The sequence below is a fragment of the Ailuropoda melanoleuca genome, chromosome 2 (genome assembly GCF_002007445.2).
Source record: "Ailuropoda melanoleuca isolate Jingjing chromosome 2, ASM200744v2, whole genome shotgun sequence".
Lineage (NCBI taxonomy): Eukaryota > Metazoa > Chordata > Mammalia > Carnivora > Ursidae > Ailuropoda > Ailuropoda melanoleuca.
In genome coordinates, this window is record NC_048219.1 from 192,694,606 (window position 1) to 192,719,161 (window position 24,556).

Here is a 24,556-nt window from a genome sequence, read left to right on the forward strand (position 1 = left end):
TAGGACCGCTTTAGTATACCCTAAAAATGCCATTTGCTCAGACTCAGTTCCCAGTCCTGATAAAAATCCTTAAACTTGGAATAAAAGCTTTTAATAAAAACACCTATCTGCAACCAACAACCGATAGTGTTCTTAACAGGGAGCCCTTCCACCAGGAGTTGGTCTTGGTGGAGGGAAACATGTGTGTTGAAAATTCCCACAGAGTCTAACACATGCATCAAAACCAGGAACAGAAGAAGGAAAGGCTCACTGTCTCCAACTCTGACCGATATTTTGGCTCTCTGACCAGATAGGACACAGAATGCAAGGCCACTAGATGGTGTAGGGGCTCGTGCTCATCCGCCTAGAAAGCCCAAGAAAATCCAATGAGAAAACTGACAGTAAGTAGTCAACAGATCAGAACATAGGATTTTAAAGCCCTATATTTGTAGTTTGGAATTTGAAAAGATTATTGAGAATAATAGGAATCTAAAAGAATGAGAATAGGAAAGAGTTGTAAGTAATAATGATTACTAATCCTGCCAAATAATACATTCAAGTAGATTTCAAAATCAGTAGAAAAACTGAAAACATAAGGTAGAAGTAAAAAAATGTGATTATCTTCTTTTTATGAAAAATTTCTAAATAGTAAGAGGACTTTCTAAACATTTGTTAGAAATAAAAAGTGGACTGTATAAAATTCTCAGATTTCTTAAAACACAAAAACAATCAGGGAAGACACGTGCTTTTCACGTAAATATCCTAATGGGGAGCTGATAGAACAGGGTGAGCCCTCAGACTGACAGGTGTGAGGCACGGGGAGTTGATGAAAGCAGGCGTGCACGCAGTCAGGAAAGCTGGCCCAGAGGGCTGTTGGGAGGAAGGGGGGAGGCACCTTCACGTTGTCCGTGGAAAGCCCATTCCACCACCCCCTGAAGGGCACCTGGGCATGACCTGAGAGTGTTCCCACTTGTTGGACTTGATTCAGCAAGTCCTGAGACTTGGTCATGGGTATTACTTTGTGATGGCACGTTACTCGTAGTAGTGAAAAGTAAGAAGCAGTCTCTCAGGGAAGAAGTAAATTGTGATGTTTTCATACAGTGCACTTTTACAAAGTCGTCTGAAAATGCACGTCTTAGGAATACTTAGTGACCTGAGAAAATGCATATAATTAATGTAACTGAAAATAAGATAGGAAATCTTTTCATAGGACATAATCCAAAATTTGAATGAATTCGAAAGATTAAAAGGGAATTATATTGTTAATGGTGTTTATTTCTGCGTGGTGAGACTGTGGCTTTTATTTTCTCATTTTATACTTCTCTGTATTTTCTAACTTTAAGTTTCTATCATATTAAAAAATGAGCTGTCCTTTTTAATTCGGTCTCACGTTTACATTTTTTTTAAGATTTTATTTTTAAGCAATCGCTATACCCAACGTGGGGCTCAAACTCACAACCCCAAGATCAAGAGTCACATGCTTTACCGACCGAGCCAGCCAGGCGCCCCTCATGTTTAAGTTAAATAGCTTGGCCTATGCTGTGGACTCCTTAGGCAGCTTAAAGGAAGTGAACTTACCAAGGTCACCTGGAAGTCAGTGCAGCATGTTGAATGCCTGCCAGGGGTGAAGCAGGCAGGTGTGTGGTTAAGCTAAGGAAGGATCCTTGGTCATCACAGTGGACAGGAGAATAATACTTCCTATTGAACATGGGGTGCTAGGCATATTACATGTCTGCCCTTGTTCTTTCCTTTGGAATGTTTTCCTCGGAATTTGCCCCCGGCTGTATTCTCATCTGATTGCATAGGCGGAGCCTGGGGTTTCTTCACTTTGCTCAGACTTACTCCTTAGAAGCTTTCCCTCCTTCCTGCCGATCCCCAGGTTAGACGTTCTGCTTCTAGCAGCCTTTGTTTACCTGAGCGATAGCATGGCACATTTCACGTTTAGAAGTAGCTCTCCGTGTTCCGTCTCCCTCACTAGGCTGAGGTAGGTCTTCACGGGCACAGTGGCTGCTGTGTCGGATGCACTCCGGGAATGTTTGAACTGTTAAAGAAGGTGGTTTCTTAACGCTGTTCTAATGAAGGAGGTGCTGCAGGTGCTTTGTCCTCCCTGTGACCTTAGGTCTATCGTTTAGCCCTCCGTTACAGCAGGTGCCTTTCTATTACATGAGTTGTTACATGCCCCACACCGAGATTCTGGTTTTCCCTCAAAGGTAGTTCATTGGTCATCTATTTCAGCTAAGAAAAAATTACTAAGCTTTGTTATTTGTTCTGTAAAACTTAGTTTTCATCTTCCAGATATCAAATTGAGTATAGGGGCCCATAGGTGGCTGAGGGGGTTGTGAGATTGGGCCCTGCATCAGGCTTCATGCCCAGTAGGGAGTCTGCTTGTCCTTCTCCCCCTCTGCCCCTCCTCCCACGTGTGTGTGTGTGTGTGTGTGTGTGTGTGTGTGTGTGCGCGCGCGCGCGCGCTCTCTCTCTCAAAAAGTATTTTTTTTAAAAATTAAAAATAGGGGCGCCTAGGTGGCTCAGTCAGTTAAGTGTCTGCCTTCAGCTTGGGTCATCGAGCCCCACATCGGGCTCCCTGCTCAGCGGGAAGCCTGCTTTTCCCTCTCCCGCTCCCTCTGCTTGTGCTCTTTTTCTCTCTGTCAAATAAATAAATACAATATTTCTTAAAAGTAAAATTAAAAAATAATAAGAGTATAAGCTGCAACCTCATCCTTCCCATGATTCAGATATGCCATCTAGAGGACTTCTTCCTGTTTTGAGAATTGACACTGGTAGAAGCTTTACAGAAAATTCCATTAGAATACTTGACTGGGGCTTAATAGCAGTGCTAGAATTCCGGATTAAGTGTTCTCCACGTACAGGGTGACACCACAGTTAGAGATGAAATTGCCTTGGAAGAGAAAATGAGGCCAAGGTTAAAAATGGGGAAGATCCTGAATTTAGGACTTGGGGAGAGACAGAAACTGTTCTGAGAAGGGGTAATAGTGGACTTGACTGTTTGGCCACATTAAAATTTGTCCACAGCCAAAGGGTGCCTGGGTGACTCAGTCAGTTAATCATCCACCAACTCTTGATTTTAAGCTCAGGTCATGATCTCAGGGTCCTGGGATAGAGACCTGGTGGGGCTGCACGGTCAGTGGGGAGTCTGCTTGAGGATTCTCTCACTCCCTCTCCCTCCGCCCCTTCCCCCACCCTCTCTCTCTCTCAAATAAATACGTAAGTCTTAAAAAAACAAAAAAATTGTCCACAGCTGAGACGTCTGCGTCCAGCCCTGATAGGTGAAGCCATGTGCGTTTTGACAGTTCAAGAAGCTCATACCTCAGTTTCCTTAACTGTAAACTCGTGCTAAATCTCAAAGCATGTTACAAGGATTAAATGAGTTTTAAAACCTGGAAATAACAATACCAAATCAGGGACAAGTAAATTCTGAGTAAATCTTAACTGTTAACTATTCATGCTCTAGATACGTTGGTGTCAGCCTTTGCTGCAGAGAGCCAACTCTTGACCGCGACTGACCCTGGATAAACCTGATGCGCCTTTCTGTCCTGAGAGGCCCCGGGTCACGACGGGCAGGCCTCTCCCTTGCTAGTTCGCTGCTTTCTCTAATGACAGAATCCTTCTTCTGGGCTTTGCTCTGAAATCCTTTGTAACAGGGTTCATTACTGATGTCACTGGGGCAGGTTTGGGACTTTGGTATCTTTGCCCAGGGCAGTTATTTTAGATGCACTGAACAATCAAATGTGTCGTGAGAGCTGCTAGTTTACTGAGGCCTGAAACACTGTGCTTTCTTTAAGCAGACATAACTAGTGGGCTTTTTTCAATAGGAGGCGGCAGGCCCGGCTTCAGAAAGAGCTTGCAGAAGCAGCGAAGGAACCTCTACCTGTTGAACAGTAAGTAGAGCTATTCCAGTCAGAACTGCCCTTGGTCATTTGATTAGTGCTTTTAAAATGGTTTTATCATGTTCTTATTTCTGTAAAACCATTTTACAGATTGTGGAAAGGAAACTAAAAGATTTAAGGGAGCCACTAAGCACACTGGTTACGTCCCCAAAGGTTGCTCCCGTTTATGTTCCTCATCGGCTGGGGAGCCCAGAATGAGTGACCTCCTTGCTGCCTCCCTCTTGACACTTTGATCCGTTTTCTGCCCCTCGTTGGGCCTTTTGGAGTGTATCGCTGGGCTAGGGTTCTTTCTCTTGCTCTCCGTTCTTGGTGTGTGACCGAGTGGAGGTGTGGGCAAACCTTTGAAGCCTAAGTGAAAACGACAGTCTCTTGGAGCAAGAAGGATTGAATCCGTTTGGAACTTTCCCTGATCTGGATTGGGGTGGAGGGTCTTCCCCAAGATCTGAAGTTTTGTGTTAAGAGTGGTGGATATTTTAATGACTGAATTCCCTTTGCTTCTAGTTCATGATGTGTTCCTTTTCTACTGGAAAATATTTCGGAATATAGTATTAGAATTGTGATGTACTGGGTTTTTTTTTTTATTATTATTATTATTTTTAAAGATTTTATTTATTTATTCATTTGACAGAGAGAGAGACAGCCAGTGAGAGAGGGAACACAAGCAGGGGGAGTGGGAGAGGAAGAAGCAGGCTCCCAGTGGAGGAGCCCGATGGGGGGCTCAGTCCCAGGACCCTGGGATCACGCCCTGAGCCAAAGGCAGACGCTTAATGACTGAGCCACCCAGGCGCCCCTGATGTACTGGGTTTGTAAAACATTGTTTCCTTATAAATGGAGGGGACTGGTTTGAATTTACATAGAGGAGTCATCCGCCAGACCAGGTATTAATTTATAAGAAAAAAAAGGTTTTCATACCAAGGCCGTGCTTTAGGTTCAGAATATATACATTTCTTGTATACTCTCAGTTGTGGAAAACAAATCTCAGATGTATTTTCCTGACACTGGGAAGTAAATAAATGACCTAGAAATGACAGCTTACAAAAGCATCATTTGTCTGCCTCCCAACGGCAGCATAAACACGTGACTGGGTGTGACATGACTTAGGTCAAGCACGCTGCCCAAGAGCTCATAGAAAGGGGCCGAGCGAACCTTACCTAGGTGTGCCTGACTGTAAAGGCCTGTTCTTAATCTCTGTGCTTCCCAAAGAGCGGAGTTTCTGGGTCAAAGGACATTTCTGTCTTTGAAGGGTTGTGATAACCAGTTGCCACATCCTGGTATTTTCTTGTGGCCCTGGGCCTGTGCACGGTTCTGTGTCTTCGTGTCTGTTGAGTTCTGAAAGCATTTACGTAGGCACGGCTCATGATCGCTACTCTTGCTGTCTCTGCTGCTCTGCTGTCGCCCTTGGGTGGACACAAGTGACTCCCCCAAACTGCAAGCATGAAGAAGAGAAAGGCCAGCCTTGTTCTCTTTCTTCAGGCCTGCCTTTGTTCTTCCCTATATTCTGGCCTAGACTGGGGTCAGTTACGTGGAATTCTAAAATCAATAGCCAAGGAAAACAAATTTACTTTGACTGGGTTTAACTTGCCTGGTAACAAGTTAAGTATATATTTACATAATCCGGATAATAATCATGGAAAAATCTTGCTCTCAAGTTCTAAGGAGTCTGAGCATTAGGTGATAAAGGCTTGGGTTGTTAACGTTTTATTATTTTACTTCTGATTGCAACTCGGTAGGAGGTCATTAAGACCAAAATAATTACTTGCCTTCCCCCCAACCAGGAAAAGGGGGGGGTGAATTCCAGAGGCGCTTTGTATCCGGTGGGGGTGGGATAAGGCAGGTAAACAACAGGGCATTTCTGTGGTTTGATTATTTCATGTGAAGCATGATGGACTCCCCAAATGTCAGAAGCACCAAGGGCTGAAACCTAAGCATAAAATACCCAGAGTTAAAAATCAATGCGTTTGAGATTTGCTTTCTTGTTTCTATTACTAAAGCAGTATTTAAAGCCGATGTTAATGCAACCATTGACTCCATAGCCCTTGCAGCGAACCCTTTTCTTACTCCCCTAGATCTCCTCCTTGCCCTTTGATTTTCTGGTACCCCAGAGCTGCCCCAGCTGTCCTCTGTGCTGTGCTCAGCCTATCGAAGGGAACCATTTCTTGGTGAGCACTGTAGTCCGGTTGTTCGTGCCCTTAGCTGCGAACCCGGCCTGAAGGAAAGACTCTCCCTTGGCGATGGGTATGTGGTTCTAGACTTAATAGATTATTATTTCCTTGCTTTCCAAAGTGGAAGCTGTGTTTACACCTCAGGGGATCAAAAGTTATTTTTATTTTTTAAAGTTATTTTCAGTTGAAATTCTGGATTTGATGTCAACACTTTAAACGTTTCTTGTAGTATTGTTCAGAGCGCAGCGTTCCTGTTTCTCCAGAGTACCCTCGGCCGTCTCTGTCACAGCCCAGTCACATAGGCTGCGTGTGACTAGGAGATGGTGCTGGCGTTTGTGGGACACACTCGCCACAAAGCTCCTGCCAAGCAGGATCAAAGACTTGGGCTCTTGCCCTTCTTTCCAGGGACGATGACATTGAAGTCATTGTGGACGAAACCTCTGATCACACTGAGGAGACGTCTCCCGTGCGAGCCATCAGCAGAGCAGCCACGTAAGTAGGCGGGGCGGGCCAGGAAAGGGAGCTCAAGCTACAGTCTGACAGCACATGTGTGGCCATGGCAAGAGCAGCCCGATGTACCCAGGCCCCTCTCTGCAGCGCCTGGCCCCTCTTGCACAGCCGTGGAGATCGTGGGCTCCTGAGTGTCCGCATCTTCCTCTGGTCACCTCCTTATTGGAAGCAAGCTGTCCCCTACTGCTGCCACCACCCTGAGGGGTGAGGGGAAGTGGGAGAAAGTGTGGCTTCCCACAAGGTGGACAGTTAGCCTTGTTGGGATGATTATTTAGATTCTACTGTTTACTTCGTACTTGGGTTCCAGGACTTTTTCTCTTTGCTAAATAAAGCAGGACTGAAAGGATGGGGATTGGTTATTAAGAGCCAGACACTGTTAGGTCAGACTGACTGAGTCATTGTCTAAAGTACAGTTTCTAGGACTGTTAATTTAATGTGAGGGAACCTTGTGTCTTCTAAATTTCGAAGCTGGGTCCTCCCTCCTGCCTTCCCCTTGTTTTCTGGTGGTTTGCTCCTTTGAGGGGTTTCTTGGATGGGGTTTGGGAACTGGTTGGGAAACATAATCCCAGGTACCTATTTTTGTGGACTGTTTTTATTGATGAATTATGGGCAAAATGTTTCTAAGGTTTAAACCTATCCTCCCCTCCTCTTTAGTAAGCGACTCTCGCAGCCTGCTGGAGGCCTTCTGGATTCTATCACTAATATCTTTGGGTAGGTTAGAAAACCTTCACCTTTCCTTGTTAATATGTGTGTGAATATTCATAAGTATTGTATATGATTTATCACCATTTTTTAAACATACCCCAAAATTTCTGTGGCGCTGAGTATACAGATGTTTTGACTTTAGCTGTTCACTTAGCTTCTTTCTTTTTTCCTCCATTTTCTTTCTCTTAATCTCGCTGTGCGCTGATCTGGCCTTACCTTTAGTCTGTCCGAGTCTCCCCTCTTGGGACATCACTCTTCTGATGCTGCCAGGTGAAAATATTCCCTTCTCTCGGCCCGGCATGTGAACGTGGCTCCTTGATAATTGTGCTGGTCATCGCTTCACCCCCGCCCCTCGTCGGATGTGCATGTGCCTCCCAGGCCGCTGTGCATGTTCCTAGGAGTGCTGTCAGCCTCTTGGGCAGACGGTTGGGTTGAGCTCTGCACAGCAGGCACGCTCTCCTCCCTCTCTCTGGCATGCGTTCGACTCCTCCTTGGCCACACTGTACGCTAAGGATGATCACAACGAGGCAAAGAGGTCACCTTGAGTAGACTTATCAAAATACAAACGAGCTCCCTTGGATTAGGGAGTTACATTACGTTGAGAATGTTTTTGCAGCAGTTTATTGGCTGGGAAGCAGTTTTGCGGGATTGCTTTTCAGTGTTGGGTTTTGGAGTCCATGAGTTAGCGAGCAAGAGAGTACAGGTATGTGCTGGATATGTCCAGGTGTCATTTGAGTGAGGATGCCTCTCTCTTGTTGGGTGAATTGTTCTGTGGTTCAAAGAGTCTAGGAGGGAGAAGAAGCTACTGTCAGAAGTCGTCTTTGAATCCCTCCTGGGCGTTTGGTGGACAGGAGGCCTTGTGCAATCCTAATATTTTCCTTTATGTTACTTCTTAGGAGGCGCTCTGTCTCTTCCTTTCCAGTTCCCCAGGATAATGTGGATCCTCATCCTGGTTCTAGTAAAGAAGTGAGAGTGCCAACAACAGCGATGTGTATCTTCGTAAGTACGGTTGAACCCGACATCCCACCAAGCTTTGTATGGTAACCGAGCCCGACAGTTAAAGGATCAGTTCTCTACAGCAGCTAGCTTTCTATTTTATTTAGAGCAATAGCAAGCTTTTACACCTGTTGGCTGTGTCTGATGGAAGGGATTGATACATTTTGCTTAGCTTCAGGAGACAATTTATTATAACCGTTTTCTGTAATACAGGACTAGCTGAGAGAGAATTGCTAGCATGAGAGATGGGACAAGGGAGAAGGAACTAGGGTTGGTGAGAAGTTACAGTAATTCATGTCACTGTTGTCACCGGTTGGCTCCAATCTAGAGTGAGATTCTAGTCAGTAGTCTGTTTTAGAAGGTGTGTAAGGGCATCTGTTTGCTCTGTGAATTATACCCATATCTGTGTGACTTCCGATCGTTAGGAGCACAAGATCGGAAGCAGGAGACAGTCCTGGGCAGAGTCCACTGTGATGTTGGGCTGTCAGCTGGAGTTCAGAGCTGGGTGCTAGTAGAAAAGAATAAGCAGGTCCCAGCTGAGGTGACCGGGCAGAAATGGAACCAGCCTGGGGAAATGCCGGGTACGTGACTCAGGGCTGGCAGGTGGGGGTCGGGGGGGATGGAGAGGCAGAGCAGAGCCCAGATAGCTGGGCTGACTTGTGGATTACGTGGGGTGAGTTAGAGGAGCCAGCTTTCAGGGGAGAGAGACTCACTGTAAAAATGGGAGGGGATTTATATGGAGGAGGCTTTCATTTCCAGGTGTAAGGAGGAATTGAATAGAGATTTCCACACAGTGAACTGGCTGAGTGATTAAATTGCCTTGTATGTCATAAAGAGAGTCTCCCTCTGGATGAGGAGTTGGACTGGGGACCATTAAGTCCCCTTCCCATTCCACTTCTGCGAGTCCCTGACGGGCCTGTGCACCTTATGGAGGTCAGTGATGATTGGTAAAAGGTCTGATTGCACTTAATGTCACAGCCCCTTCCTTGCCCTCAGCTCCCAGCAGCCCATTGTTTTCTCCTGTCACATTTAAGTCATGTGTATGGGATAATGGAGCAGCTGACAGTTTGGGATTCTGTCAGCGTGTGTTTCTGAGAGTATACAGTTCACAGCTGACAAGTATCCAACAGAACCAGCTGTGCAGGAGATCGAAGAGCGGCAGCCATGGGTGTGATGGTGCATGATCTCAAGTTTTCAATCTGAGACCTCCTAAGTAGAAAGATACCATAAAAAAAAGGAAAGGTAGGGAGTCACATGGAGGCAAAAAGGTTGGTCACCTCTCTGATAGCTTTTCAGCAGTGGGACACGAGGGCTGGGGCAGGATCAGATCACCAAGCAAAATAAAGTGATGTTTATATCCTAGTCGGTTAGTAATCATGCTTTCAATAATATTTCAAGCATCTTTTTCCGTCCCAAGCAAATGTGACAATAAGATTTTATCTTCCCAAAATGATGTTTTAGGCAAGTGATTGATGACCTGTTTAATGATCTAATATTTGTAATGCACATTTTCCACGGTCTTTTTTTTCCTTTTTGTTATGGAAATTTTCAAACATTGGTGTGAGTAAAGAGTAAAAGAACTCTGGGTCCCATCATCCATCATCCTGTCATGCAGCCCCAGTTAGCTACATCTGCCAGTCTGTTCTCTTTGCCCCACATACTTTTGCCAGAGCAATTTAAAGTGAATCCCAGACATTGTAGTTCATCCATAAAGATTTCAGCATCCATAGTCTTTTTGCCTCTTCCTTCCTTCCTTCCTTCCTTCCTTCCTTCCTTCCTTCCTTCCTTTCTTTCTTTTTTTTCTTTCTTTCCTTCCTTCCTTCCTTCCTTCCTTCCTTCCCTCTCTCTCTCTTCCTTTCCTTACTTTCCTTTCTCTCTTTCTCTCTTTCCTTTCTTTTTTTCTTTCTTTTCTCTATCTATCTGTCTGTCTATCTATCTATCTATCTATCTATCTATCTATCTATCTATCTATTTATTTTAGAGAGGGTGGGAGGGGCAGAGGGAGAGAGAGAGTCCCAGGCAGGCTCCCTGCTGAACACAGAGCCCGATGCGGGGCTCAATCAGATGCCCAAACAGCTGAGCCACCCAGATGCCTCCCATAGTCTTTTAAGAGATGTTTTAGTGACATCTTCTGGTATTCTTTTCTCCCATTCTAGGAGGGGATGCTTTTTACTCCATTTCCCTTCGCATCCTGAACACAAAAAAAGATGCCATCTTTTCAAGGTTATTTGTTCTAGTTTGGATACCAATCTCAAAAATTTCCCTGTGAAGGGGCGCCTGGCTGGCTCAGTCGATTAAGAGTCTGACTCTTGATTTCAGCTCAGGTCATCGTCTTGGGGTCATGAGTTCAAGCTCTGCTTCTGGCTCAAACTCAGCGGGGAGTCTGCTTGGGATTCTCTCCCTTTCCCTGTGTCCCTGCTGTGCACACTCCCTCTCTCTCCAAATAATTATACCTTTAGAGAAAAAAAGTTTCCCTGTTGAGAATTTATTCTTTTTTTAAAGATTTTTATTTATTTATTGGGCAGAGAACGAGCATAAGCAGATAAGAGTGGCAGAGAGAGGGAGGAGCAGGTTCCCGCTGTGCAGGGAGCCCGATGCGGGGCTCAGTCCCAGGACCCCGGGATCATGACCTGAGCCGAAGGCAGACGCTTAAGTGAGAGCCGCCCAGGCGTCCCTCCCTGCGAAGAATTTAAATTCTCCCAAAGTGACACCTACTTTATTGAAGTCCTGTTCACCATCAGGCACAGTCCTAGGTCACACAACTTGGTGAAAGTCCTTTTCTGTAGATGAGCAAGTGAGCTGAGACTCGGAAAGTTAAGAAACTTGGCAGAAGTGACCCTGCTACTATACACTAGTGCCGTGTTGTTTCCAGAACTGTAACACTGATGTGTAGCAGCAGGACTGGTATCTGCTCGTATTAGGACTCCATATGAGGATATATTCACATTAGGAAAGCCATAAAGACTTCCTCTATTTTGGGAACCCATGCTGTACTTTTACTAGTTTAGCGTGTAGCATTAATATAATCTGGACCAAAAGAGAGGAAGTTAGTCAGAGGTTTACTTTTAAGCTCATAGTAGAATATAGACTGAAATTTCTTTTTTATTAAGAAATAAAATTAATGTAAAGACACACTTAAGAATAAAATGGTAATAATCTTAGGAGACCCTGGCCTAGAAATCCAAGTTAGTTTATGAGCAGACCCCCTTTATTTCTGGATGAGTGTCTTAACGCCTTTGGTTAGGTGGTGTCCAGAGTGTTCATTTGTACTGGGCTCCTTCCTTTCGGGAATGGCCGTGATTGGGGTTGAAGCAGGGTGCTTGTCTTGCAGGATGCTCATGATGGGGAAGTCAACGCTGTGCAGTTCAGTCCGGGCTCCCGGCTGCTGGCCACAGGAGGCATGGATCGGAGAGTTAAGCTTTGGGAAGTGTTTGGAGGTGAGACCCCAGAGTGCAAAGAAAGAGGCTGCGCTGGTGACATCTAGTTGACCTTGCTTTCAGGCAATCTTTAAATCGTTCACCTTCTCCAAATATCCGGTATTTTGTGTAAGGAATTATCTGTCCAAAGCATTATCACCATCTCAGACACTATAGCTGAGTGGATATTTGCTCTGAATTTTTTAGTGACTAGAAAATGCTGTTAAGTTATGGATTCGTTAGTGTTTATGTTTTCTCAGATATAATTGGATCATCTTCCAAGATAGTACAGGTTTTAGAAGCAAAATAAAAAGTCTTTAAGTCATAGACTTTAGAATTAAGCTACACATTGAGCGGAGGTGTGTACATTTAATAACACCAGTGACTTTGGCCTAGGGAAAAAGATTGAGGTCATATCTAAGCATGAGAATAAAAAGAAGTGTATCTTCCAGGAAAAATGTATTTAACAAGCAGCTTATGATCAAGGGCCGGAAGACCAAAACCTCGTCTCTTTGATTAGACCTTGTTTCAGAAGTGGCTTCAGAGTACTCAGAAATGGGATAGCATTAAAACAGGAAATGGGACTTAATGAAATCATCTCTTAGAATTCTGAAGCTGGGTATGGCTCAATTTCAGCATTTTGAGATTTAGTTAAATCTCATGTTTTTTTTAATAAAGCAAGGTCGAGGAATAAGGCTGAAGATTTTAATAACCACTTTGTCAACTTGGCGTAGTTGTAGCACTTACATGCCCACATCCAACAAGGAGTAGATCCAGTAGGCCTTTTTCCGTGTTATTTCCCCTGATCCTCGCCACAGCCCCGTGCAGTTTGAAAGGTGGGTATCGCCCCCGCTTGACAAGATGAAAACATGAAAACTCAGAGACATACTTGATTTGCATAGTTGATTTACATGGCTGGTAACTGATTAGCGTTGCAAGGAGGTGGCGGAACCAGGACCTGAGCTGGGTCTTCTGACCTCAGAGCCCTCTCTTGCAGTTGTGGCCTCCCCTGAGCTATAAAGCAGCTGAAGAAGCATCTGGGTGACTGCTTTTGGTGTGTTTAGAGCAAGAGCAATCTATTGATCCCTTTGGTTATAATAGATTATCAATAAAGCACCAAATTTGTCTGCCCTCGCCATTTTTTTTTCCCCTGGAAAGTGACTCCATAGTTAAATTGCTGGCAGATACAGCTAGTTGAAGCCCATGAAAATTTGCGCCATTTTACCCAGAAACACCTTATGAATGATAATTGTGAAAACTGCGATAATACAGTAATAAAGCCATATCATAATAGAAGTTTTATGAGATTTGTTTTTTTTTAAATCTAAGCAGATCATCTGTTTTGATTATATCTTGTGATTAAATAAAAATAACTCTAGAAATACTTTTACTTCTGGTAGTAAAAGCAGTTGTAAGAAAATTAGAACCAACCTTTAGTAACAGTGTTATTTTTTTCCTGCTGAAAAGGAAGTAAATAGAAATTAATATTGGCATAATTTGTGTCAATAAGATAAAAAGTTTCTACTGGGTCTACAGAAATAACATAGAATGTTCGGCAGCACTTTTTATTTTGGGGAACAAATATCAGTTATGGCCTAATTATAGGGCGTTTCTTCTGCAAATCACTTATTCAGTCGGCAGGTTTTTTTCTCCTTGGCTAATATTTACTGAATCTTGGAAGGTACTAAGTCCAAAAGGCCTTTTATGAAATAGGTTTTTTTTTACCCTTTTAAAGTGTCAGAAGAAGGGCAGTAAGAGCATCTGTCCTTGCTCTATCAAAATTTTGCAGAAGCTCTATTGGGATGTTGATATACCTTCTCTTGGTGCCCTGTAGATGAAGAGCTTTGGAAAGGGTGGTTTTTTTTTTTGTTTTGTTTTGGTTTTTTTTGATGTTTGAGATCAACCTCTTATGTAGAATAGTATTTATTGGTCATTTCTTACATTTTGGCAATGTGTTAACTGCCAGAGAAATAGACCATTATCTTGGGCATAAGCCAAAGTGATGTTTCTTAGAATTTACAGTAATGTTTTTGTAAAGATCTAAATAAAGACCTTAATTAGTGAATACTGGCCTTTTCTGACTTTTGAAAATCTAATGAAAGCTAGGATCCAAGAAAAGGCATTAAATGTGCTGTACAGGTATTTTGCAAATAAATTCAGAGGGTGGGCTTCATCAACCAGTTTAATAATCCTGACCCTAAATGTATTTGATAGCTCCAAACCACTATTCATATCATAATTATTACCGGTTAGAAGTACTAAGAGAAAAGGCTGTTCTTTGAAATGTTTCCTATTTTGTGCTCCCCCTTTTATGAACTTCTTTTTTAAGATTATTTATTTTAAAGGGGGAGGGGGCGTCTGGGTGGCTCAGTCGGTTAAGTGTCTGCCTTCAGCTCAGGTCATGATCCCGGGGTCCTGGGATGGAGCCACACTGCATCAGGCTCCCTGCTCAGCGGGAAGCCTGCCTCTCCTTCTCCCTCTGCCTGCTGCTCCCCCTACTTGTGCTTTCTCTCTCTCTGTCAAATAAATAAAATCTTAAAAAAAAAAAAAAGATTTATTTAGAGAGGGAGAGAGAGAATCTCCAGCAGACTCCGCTCTGAGTGCGGATCCTGACGCGGGGCTTGATCTCAAGACCCTGAGATCATGACCTGAGCAAAATCAGGAGTCGGATGCTCAGCCAACAGACACCCAGGCGCCCCATCCCCTTTTATGAATTTGATTTGAATGGTTCCTTAATTGTTTTCTGAGCTTGTCATCCTTAAGCTACCCTTTAAAAAGGGGCTTCATCACATCACTTTGAGACTTAAACTCTTGTCAGTTTGTGCCTACATCCTTAAAGTTCCCGCGTGGGTGGCCAGAGCTGTCTGAGAGCAGGACCCAGGAGCCTGTGGCTGGGTCTGTTGGTGAGGGAGGCTGGGGCGAGAGGAGTGCTGGCAGCCAGCTGGATTGCCAGAATCTCTGGTTCCCGGAGACAGAGGAGGTGTACGGACAAATTCCAGAAACTCCAGACTAGTTTTACTGGCATTCTAAGGACTAGCCAGTTACACATAACTAAAAAAAAATTTCTTTTCAGACCCTAAGGAGAATTAACACATAAATTCTAAAAAATTTAGTGGTCAGGTTCTACAGAAGTGATTGTTAAATCGATACAAATATTGTTCAAACCCAAAGGTATATTTATCTGAATTAGAAATTTTACTGAGAAATAGCAGAACTAAAACTCAGTCTCTAGACGAATTGACATGTCTTTAAAATTTCCTGTACTTATTTCTTTGTAAAGGGAATTGATGACTCTAACTTTCTTGAAAAGACCAGCATAGTGCCTGCTAAGAGCTGGCCCTGTGTTGGCTTACACGCTCACGGCTCCAGGGGACCAGCCGTCCACTCGTCTCACTGCCGCGTTTGTCCCGCTGCTCTGAGGTGCTGGCTCGGTGCAGGACAGCTGCTCTTTGCAGCCTTTAGTTGGCTTCTGCTGTGTTTCAGGTGCCCCATTGTAACATAGGTGCTGGCCTTACTTTCCTTCCTTCCTCTCTGTCTTCCTTTTTATCCAGATAAATGTGAGCTCAAGGGCTCCCTGTCCGGCAGTAATGCGGGGATTACGAGCATCGAATTTGACAGCGCTGTGAGTATACCGTGTCTGTGGAAATGAGTGCACTTAGAGGTGCTGAGAAACCATTTAAGACATGCGGTTCTTGAAAAAAATCGTTCAGACGATTTCCCTGCTGTTCTCTGATCTTTAAGTCCAATCAGTGTTGGATCAGGATGCAGGTAGATTATAAATTCTGTTCTGGGTGTGACCGTGTTGAGGTCTGGGTGGGGGAGGCAGGTCTGTGGTGCCCCGGCTGAAGCTCCTGAGCTCGGGCGGCGCAGGGGGAGGGGAGGGGCTCTAGCCACGTGCACGAGAGATGGGCAGGTCTCGGAGAGAGTAGTAGTGGGAGGATGCAGCAGGGGAGAGCCGGTGCCTCGGCTCTGCAGCTTGGACAGTGTGTAGAGAATTGGTAGTTGCCGTTACTGAAGGGGGCAGAGGGGTTGGCTAATGAACTCAAGGGCAAGTTTCAGGTTGAGCTGGACAGTCTGCAACATTCCAGCGGGACAGTGGGATTTAGCAACTTCAGGAGCAAAGTGTGGGTTTACCGGGTTGGTGGGTTGACAGAATACCGGGGGTAAGTAACGGTTGGTATTCACGTCAGGTGTGCAACTTTTGAGCATCTGGTAAACCTTTTCTGGACTTAATTCTTGGAGAATTTGTATTGTGTGGACTGAAATCCTCTATTTTGTCTAAAATTTGTCTCTCCCCTACTCCTCTTATTTCCATAGGGATCTTACCTCTTAGCAGCTTCGAATGATTTTGCAAGTCGAATCTGGACTGTGGATGATTATCGGTTACGGGTAAGATCCAGTTAAAGTTAGTATAATCTCCAAACTTATGAGCTTCTCAAGCATAAAATGTAGGAAATGGCAGGTTGATTACTTAGGAGAATCGTGTTTTTGTGAAAATCATACTTGATTCCCTCTGCCCTTCTCTTTCCCCCTTGGGAATATTTGTGTTTCCATGTTACATTCTTCCTTTGTCCAAGATTCAGTTTCAAAATACTTGCACTAGGAAGCCATCACATTTCACATGAAAGACTTGGGGTGTTCCTAGTCCTAAGACCTAGATACTTGGGGCAGGTGTCCGTTTTAGCAGAACTTTAGGGGTCCCAGCATTGTTGTAGAAATTGTGTTTGTTATGTCTCCAAGAGTAATAATGAGCTCACAGAGTAGAGCTGAAAGTAGGACATAGGAGTGCATGTGGGTGCACTTTGGATAGTGAGAACCACAACTAACACAAGGTGGGAGCAGGTGGCAGGGAAAAGGGGAGGGTGGGGGTCTCGTGAAGGAATTTGCATGTGAACCCAAAGTTGTTAAGTCGCTTGGCCTCCACAACAAAGACCAAAACTTGATGGTTATAGCACTTTTGTTCTAATGAAAAACAAATAGCTTAATTTGGAGACATTGTTTTTCTCTTTAAGCCCGAAGCAGTTTTCACATGAGCTCATTAAGAAAAGGCTGTTGAAAGATAAGAGGGAAGCTGAGGTTTTTATGAAGAAAAAAAATTTGACACAAGCTTGTGTCCATTAGCCAGCACAAGGTATGGTGTTGAGAGGCTCTTCAGGGTACATTTGCAGAGAGGCGGGGAGCTGCAGCAGAATGGTCTGTTGCCAGGGGTCTGATCTGATGATGCCAGGATGTGGCTAGAAGAATCTTTAGAAATGCACAGTTAACCTATCACATAGGCTCTCCATTTAATTGAAGGAACTCTAGGAAAAATCACCAGTATTAGATGCTAGTCACTACCTCACAGGTAGTGGTGGTGATCCTTTGTTTTAAGTTGGAAGAAGACCCAGGGCTACCCGTGCAAAGTATGGGGCGTGAAGCTGACAAAGGTAGCGTTGCCTTGTGGATGCGAAGAGCCCGCTTTGTGTTCTTGTCTGAATAGAGGAACAGGGAGGTGGACCACGGACCCGCGGGCAGGGCTGGACCCCCTGCTGAAGCAGTAGCCACATCTGCTCCAAGGCTGAACCGGTTTTCAGTTGCAGCCCTCTACTTCGGCACCTTCAACGGGGCCTAGCCCGTTCTCGTGGCAGCATTATAATCTGCTGTGGGCTGTGCTGTTCTCTGTTAACCGTCGATCGCTTACTGGACACCTGCGACACGGTTGAATATGTCTGTAGTCCTTAGTTTGCCTAAAGGAAAAGGGACTTTTCTTGAGTGGCTTCTATGTGTCAGACCCAGTACTGAGGTACTGTATGTACCCTACTGTTTTTTCACTCCCAGGGGAACAAGGTGAGGTAGGTAATGGGGAAACCAAGGCTCAGATAAGCCCACAAAATTGCCTAAGGTCCCACAGCTACCAGATGAGAATGGGAACTGGGCCCCATGCTCTTCTCTGTTTGACCTGGATTATTCTAGTGCCTCTAGAGACTGAGGTACGGCAGAACTGTCTCACCGTGAAGAGGGACATACTGTCTTCCTTACATTGTAGGCCCTTGGAAGAGAAAAGCAAGCAGTTGAGAGGTCAGCCAGTTGTGCCGGATGATATTTTTCATTGGTAAAAGAGTTCTGTTCAGGTGGGCATCAGCCCTTGGGTTAGAAATAAGAAGGGGACCTGGGAGTGGGAGCCGGACCTGGAAGACGGAGATCATAATGTTGGGAAGCTGTTTTCAAGTGAGCTAGTTTGCAGAGTTGGGCCGAGTTTCATGGGAGAGGGTGCTCAGGATGCAGGAGCACCGAGCTTCAGCTGGGGTTGCCGACGGGTTGGGGGCTGGTGGCAGGATGGCAGCCTCCTTAGCTGGGCTAGCCAGCTTTGAGGGTGTCTGGCCTGCTCTCCGTGTATATGTGATGAAGATCAGGAGGCCTTTTTGAACATCTCTCTGCCCAGAGAACAGATGTGAAACTTTTATGGGGTCCAGGAAGTAAAGAGGCTCCCTGTTGTAGGAGGCTCTGGCTTCTACTTAGACCCTAGTTAACAGAGGATGTTGGAAGACACCGAAGTCGATATTCTGAAATTCAGGATCCAAGCCCTTAGTTTTTATGATGAAGGAATGGCGTTGGGAGAGACCAGAATGCAAGGAGCAGCTGGCTGAGTGCTTGCTTTCAAATCCTTGTAGTGGAGGTGTCCTAGAAACAGCCTATTATTTACAGAGGACTCTTTAGCAGGTGTTTTAGACTCCCAAGGTCCTTGCAAAACTGCCCAGCTGCTCTCTAAAATGTGACTTGAGGAACGGTGTTGAACAGCCCACCTCGTTCACTTCTCTAATGTTGACGTGGAAAAGCAACCACAGTGACGTGACTGGCTTTCAGGTGGTGGGTTTTGCTTCAGAAACGTCCTCATCGAGTTCTGCATTTTTCTGAGGTCATTCGAATGGTTGGTGCTGATGGTGGTTGCCTGCATGGTGGGTAGCCCTCGGATCTGCCCTGAGGCACCGGGGAGGGTGGGCCCTGGCAGGGCGCTGGAGAAGAGAGGTTCAAGCTGCTCTGACATCTGAACCCACTGCCCCGTCTCTTAGGAGCCGCTGTTTGAAAAAGGAAGCTAAAACCTGAAAGTTAAATAAATTACATTGAATTAAATATTGAAAAGAAATACCAAGAACACTGAGTGTTTAAAAATTTTACATAAGTCTGATGCACTTAAGATAAGGACTTTGTAAATTAAGGAAAGAAGCCTGGAGGAGGCTGTGTTCCGTACCTTTGAGGGCGCGGAGCTGGAGCGCATCAGCTGGATTTCCTCCAAGGACGAGATTTGCGGAAGGCCAGACTTTTTAAAAAGCAAGCTAACACAGTATGAAGAGCCAGGAAATAACCGTACCCCTTTTCTTTCTTTTATCATTCCAACAGTTTTATTCTGGGAAATAAGCCTGGAGGAGGCTGTGTGCCCATAGCTGTTCACTGTAGCGCCATTTGTGCTCGTGAGATGTAGAGTGACCTAGGTGTCCGCTGGGCACAGAAATTTCTGTTAAGTTATAATCGCCACTTGAAGATTATTTAACTGTCACAGTAACCCTGAAGGCTCTTAGCGGGTGCAGGAAGGAAGAGCATTAATGCTCCCAGCAGTGGGCCTTATGCACGGGTCACCTCGTTTGGTCCTTTTACTGAAAGAGCAGGAGGAAGAAGTCCGTCTTTCACAGATGTCCGAGCGCTGGCTGTTCAAAGCCAGAGCATCTGCAGCTGTCACGTGAAAACTACTTCTGTAATGTTAAAAAAGCAGTGGATACGTTTTTAGGAGAATTTTCACACGAGAGTGATGAAAACATTAGCGTGCATGTGGTAGAGTTCACAAAAACGAGTGCGCTCACAAGCCTGTTGATGAGCCGTGTCTCTCCCTCCGGTATTTGCCAACTGGGATTTTACTTCTGTAGGAAGAAAGAAACCAGTGAATGTACCCAAGACTTCAATTTCTTTGAAGAAGTACTTCTTTTCTCCGAACTTAATTTACGTAGCATGAGGCATACCCTTCCCAAGTTGAATGTCTCCCCATGATCCTTAGTTTGGATGATCTGTGCTGAGTGGAATCCTTACTCCCATGCTGTATTGAATGTGAGCCTTATTGCTGGAGTTTTCTGGATCTTACGAGAAGGATCCGTGGGAGGTTTTTACACAGCCACAGCACAGCTGCCCCCTGGCTGGCAGCAATTGTATGATGCCGTTCCAGTTTCAGTATGGTTTAAATGTGGGAGAAATGAGTCTTCGAATCTGTGCCAGCTTCTCCCTTCGAAAGGGAGAAGTACGTGTGGGCCTGAGTTTTCTGTTCTGTGCTGAAATGGTGTTGCTCCACTGAGCAGGGAGGGAAGATTGGTTTCAAAAATTCTCACACTAAACATTTCACACAAAACTGTGAGATCGCATCTTTGGGAGTCAGTGTGGAAACTCTATAAGTAACTTAGCAGTTGTAGTAAGTATATTAAAGTTTTTAAAGGCTTATTTATTTATTGGTTGGCTTGTTAAAAAGAAAACCTCAATGAATACCTTCTAAGCCTTTGAGATTTTGCACATAGGAGCATGTTGACCCGCACTGAAAAGAAGTCCATGGTGAGTAGTGAAAGGTCTGACTCCCAGGGTCCCCTCCCCGTACCCTTTGCATCCCACTGGGCTCCAGGAGTGCCGTGATGGGCAGAAGGGCATCTGGTGCTGGGCAAGGCCCCAGTGCTGTGCTCCTTGGCCAGCACCCCACAGCTAGCCACAGAGCGGTTTGATTGTTGGGAGTGCTGGTATCTGTGGTTATGGTCTGACATTTCAAGCTGAGACCTCTGATTGAAAAAACCCCCAGGGGTTTTAATTGTTTATTTAAAGAGTTCTGTTGTTTCCTTTTGTAAATTATGCCTGCAGGGAACCTGTCTGTTCTGACTTTAAATAGGGTCTGGACTTGCAGAGGCACTGGGTAAAATCCAGGCTTTTAAAGATTCTGTGATTTGATACAATCCAGATTTACAAAGAAGGTTGCAAGAACACTATAGACTGGTGGTATGTGTAACAGAATTTATTTCAAAAAGGTCCTCCAACAGCCCGTCCCTTTTTTTGAGGATAGAGTCACTTGAAGTTGGCACTAGTGTTGGATTTTTTTTTTTTTATATGTTATTTGTGCTGGGAGATTTATGCTCTTCCTCTTGATACCTCACCTCTGGGCCACACTGAAAGATGGGCTTTCTGGACATTTTGCCTAGCCACATAGCCTTTTGTCTCAATATTCCTGACCAGATCCCTGGGAGTTTGGAGAAGCTAGCTCTTCCAGCATGGTGTGCCCCCGCGGCTTACGCTGGCTGTGTTCTCTCTCCTAGCACACACTCACAGGACACAGCGGCAAAGTGCTGTCTGCCAAGTTCCTGCTGGACAATGCGCGTATTGTTTCCGGAAGTCATGACCGGACCCTCAAGCTCTGGGATCTACGCAGCAAAGTCTGTGAGGAAATTCAGTCTCTATATGTGTAATTAGACGTTAACCGCAAGGGGTTTGTTGCCACATGAAAGCTTATGTTTAATGTGATAAAATTTGAATTACAAGTCCGGTTTCTTATTCAGAGTGGCACTGAGGTTGTGACAGCTTTTCATGTTTGAGGTTGTGTTTAAATTAGGAGCTCTGGTTCCTCGGGGCTGGAGGGAAGCGATGCTGCCTGCACAGCCACGGAGGGGCCTCTGCCCGGTTACTGATGTTCACTCTTCCTTCAGGCATAAAGACGGTGTTTGCAGGATCCAGCTGCAATGATATCGTTTGCACGGAGCAGTGTGTCATGAGTGGACATTTCGACAAGAAAATTCGTTTCTGGGACATCCGGTATAATACCCTGGAGCTCAGTGGGGGAGGCAGATCAGGGGGTCTTCCCGTGGTAGAGCTCTGATGAGGTTTTGTATATAGGGTGTGTTTTTTAAAATTACTGGAAGTGCCAGAAACGAGCTCCAGACCACATCTATCTCTGTAGTTCGATATTCTTTACCATGAAGTAGACTGTCACGCTCAGCGGCACTTATGAGCATGCTCTGTGCACTTACGAGGCACTTTGCCAGCTGCTATGTAAACAAAGACAGCTAGGTAGTTTGAAATGTCACAGGGAAGACCCACACACAGGCCTGCACAGTGTTCTCAAGTAGCGCCAGGCACCTTGGTCCAAGGACATGAGGGAACGGCTGTCAGGATGAGTCTTAAGAAGTGAGTGGGTGTCACATGGCAGAAAAGCTCCTGACAGACAGACTTTCCAGATGGGACAGCAGGACAGCCTGGTAGGTCAGGCCGTGGGCACACAGGACTAGCCGGTCGTGGGTTGGGATCAGATGGCTGTTTGTAAGTGACTTGCTCCTGTAAGCCGTTGGGTGTTTAACAGAGGACCGCTCCACACGAGTGAGTAGATGGTGCTGGTGGTGTTAAGATGGTGTCCTGGGAGTGGGGACCTCATTCAGCAGTAAAGGAGACGTGGGGGGGAACAGACTTGAGGGAGCATTTGCACATGGGGGTGAGGAAGGGGAGAACTGAAGCCAGAGCAGGAATAAGCGACAGATACCGTGTTACGATAAGAATGCACATTTGTGGTTTCTAAGAGACACTTGGATAAACAGGAGCAGAATCTTTGAGAGAGGTTGAACGGGGAAAAAAACAGAAGTCCTCACAGGAGGATTCAGAAAACATGAAGAAGGAGTGACTCAGAGATAGCCCGCGGAACAGGAGACAGCATTTTAGGAAGCCATCGAGGAGGGGAGGCCACAGATAGGGAGGAGGCTGTAGAGTCCTGTTGGAGGCCACTGCTGGGGGAGCAGAGGGGTCGGATGGTGGGAGGATTCTGGGGGGATAGGCCGAGGGGCAAGGCCGGTGGATTAGCCAGGTCGCTGCTGGTCACGGTGAATGCAGGGTGGTTGTGGAGATGTGGGGACAGGGAGCCTGTGCTCATAGATGATGCTTGGAAAGGCCAGGCGGGAAGCTGGTGGCTCCTGGACAGCACTTCCAAATTTGATTCACACACTTTTGTTAGCCTTTTGACCCTGAAATATTTTAGTGTTAAACTCGATATTGGAAGTCTTCCGGTGTACCCCCTAATTGGCCAGATGGAGACCCTGAGTCCCAGGGAAGTGCATTGACTTGCCTCCAGCCACACATTTAGCAACAATAAGATAAACACTCTTACTTAGTGTTTGCTGGAAGTAGGAAATCATTTCATTGAAAGCTTACAACAAAATGCCTACAGAAGGGTCCACACCTCCTTTGGCCGTATCACCAATAGGGCCCTGCAGGATTGCTGTTCACGGGCCTGCGTGGGGACTGGAGCCTGGAGGACAGTCGGGCAAATGAAGAGGAGGGACTTGGCTAGGACGGGGACTCTGCCCTGGAGTCCAGCTCCACACCTGGAATCACCCAGCTGGACTTGAGGGCTCCTGGAGCTGAACTTCGTAAGGCAGGGAGCCTGCGAGAGGCCGCACATTTGTCCGTGTACAGTGCAGCATCCCAGACCCACCGGAGCAAGTTTATGAGGCCTTGGCCATGTCGACACATCATCATCAGAAGAGTACTGAATGGGTAGTAGCCCTGCTTAGCTCGTGCTGAGCCGAAGCTCTGATGGCAGTTATGGTAGCATTCCCCAAATGGGCGAGGAAGTTAGTTCTTCCCAAATTCAGAGTTCTAGTACTTAAACTATTACTATAGAATATATTGATAGAAAAATAATAAAAGCAGTCCCTGAAGTGATTTCTGTAAGGTTGGGACACATTCACTGTCCTTCAAGAGTATGGCATATTCTAATCGAATTACCATATTTCCCCCTCTTCTCCACGGACCCTGGCATCCTGGTCAAAATGGGGAAGTTCTCATGCTTCTGTGTTAACGTCTTCTCAGACTTCCCATCACTTTCGTAGATCGGAGAGCACTGTCCGGGAGATGGAGCTGCTGGGGAAAATTACTGCCCTGGACTTAAACCCGGAGAGAACGGAACTCCTCAGCTGCTCTCGTGATGACCTGCTAAAGATCATCGACCTACGAATCAATGCTGTCAGACAGACGTTTAGGTAACTGCAGACATGCTGGTTTGGGTTTTACTTGAACCTTCCTGTTTTTCTGGGGGTCGCATGAACACCAGAGGGCCTGACCCTGCTCTCTCAAATCCCGAGTGGTGTGAGCTCTCGGGGTAACGATGCTCTTGTTGGTTTCAGCGCGCCTGGGTTCAAGTGCGGCTCTGATTGGACCAGAGTTGTGTTCAGGTGAGTAGCAATGCTCCTCCTGCCCCGCCCCACCCCCGACCTGGTGCATCCCAGTGGGGCATCTGTACACTCACCCTGAGGGAGTGTCCAGGAGTGACCTGGAAGCTCAGCACTAGGGGTCACTGTCACTGTCTCCTTCCTTTCTGGTGTTCTTAAGAGCTGTTGGAGAGCTTCTAGGGAAGGTGGGCTCTCTGGAGAAGGGCGGCCCCCTTTCCTAGTTCTCGCTCTGCCTGCACAGCACTTCTCCCATGGGATGCTGAATTGGGGGTGGGCGGCTGACACTTTTCTGGTCTTACTGTGTTCTGCAGCCCTGATGGTGGTTATGTGGCAGCGGGCTCCGCTGAGGGCTCTCTCTACATCTGGAGCGTGCTCTCGGGGAAAGTGGAGAAGGTCCTTTCCAAGCAGCATGGGTAAGGGGAACCCTGTTAGCCCCCCTGAGGCTGTGTGCAGGTGCTGTGACTTTATCCCGGGGGTCCTGCCCCTTTGGGCGTGGACTGAGTCCGCCCTGGGTGGGCAGTGTGCGCTCACTGGCTCTGCTGTGAGCGAGGTCAGTGGGGAGGGCTGGGGCCGTTCGTGCAGTAGAGCGAGCTGCAGTGTTCTGCTTAGCGATATGACGGTCTATCCCAGTTAGAGCCCTCCGAGCAGTGGCTGCTGGAGAAAGGTTTGGGAAG

The 24,556-nt window shown here is 45.9% G+C and overlaps 1 protein-coding gene and 2 non-coding genes across 8 annotated transcripts in view; all 3 read left to right on the forward strand.

Annotated features, from left to right (window-relative positions):
- ATG16L1 (autophagy related 16 like 1) overlaps positions 1–24,556 on the forward strand; it is a 37,526-nt gene that overhangs the window by 10,927 nt on the left and 2,043 nt on the right. For 2 of the 6 annotated variants that reach the window (XM_034655417.1, XM_034655421.1), the window contains exons 6-17: positions 3,810–3,875; positions 6,452–6,538; positions 7,211–7,267; positions 8,158–8,260; positions 11,589–11,694; positions 15,225–15,295; positions 15,991–16,062; positions 20,988–21,108; positions 21,375–21,480; positions 23,544–23,693; positions 23,838–23,885; positions 24,194–24,295. In XM_034655417.1, the coding sequence (XP_034511308.1) occupies positions 3,810–3,875; positions 6,452–6,538; positions 7,211–7,267; positions 8,158–8,260; positions 11,589–11,694; positions 15,225–15,295; positions 15,991–16,062; positions 20,988–21,108; positions 21,375–21,480; positions 23,544–23,693; positions 23,838–23,885; positions 24,194–24,295 (1,089 nt within the window). Of the gene's footprint in view, positions 1–3,809; positions 3,876–6,451; positions 6,539–7,210; positions 7,268–7,483; positions 7,532–8,157; positions 8,261–11,588; positions 11,695–15,224; positions 15,296–15,990; positions 16,063–20,987; positions 21,109–21,374; positions 21,481–23,543; positions 23,694–23,837; positions 23,886–24,193; positions 24,296–24,556 lie in introns of all 6 variants that reach the window. The other 4 variants (XM_034655422.1, XM_034655419.1, XM_034655418.1 and 1 more) reach the window with 4 other exon arrangements.
- On the forward strand, positions 9,190–9,464 carry LOC117801312. The gene has a single exon (XR_004623830.1).
- Positions 20,234–20,458, forward strand: LOC117801313. Its single transcript, XR_004623831.1, has one exon.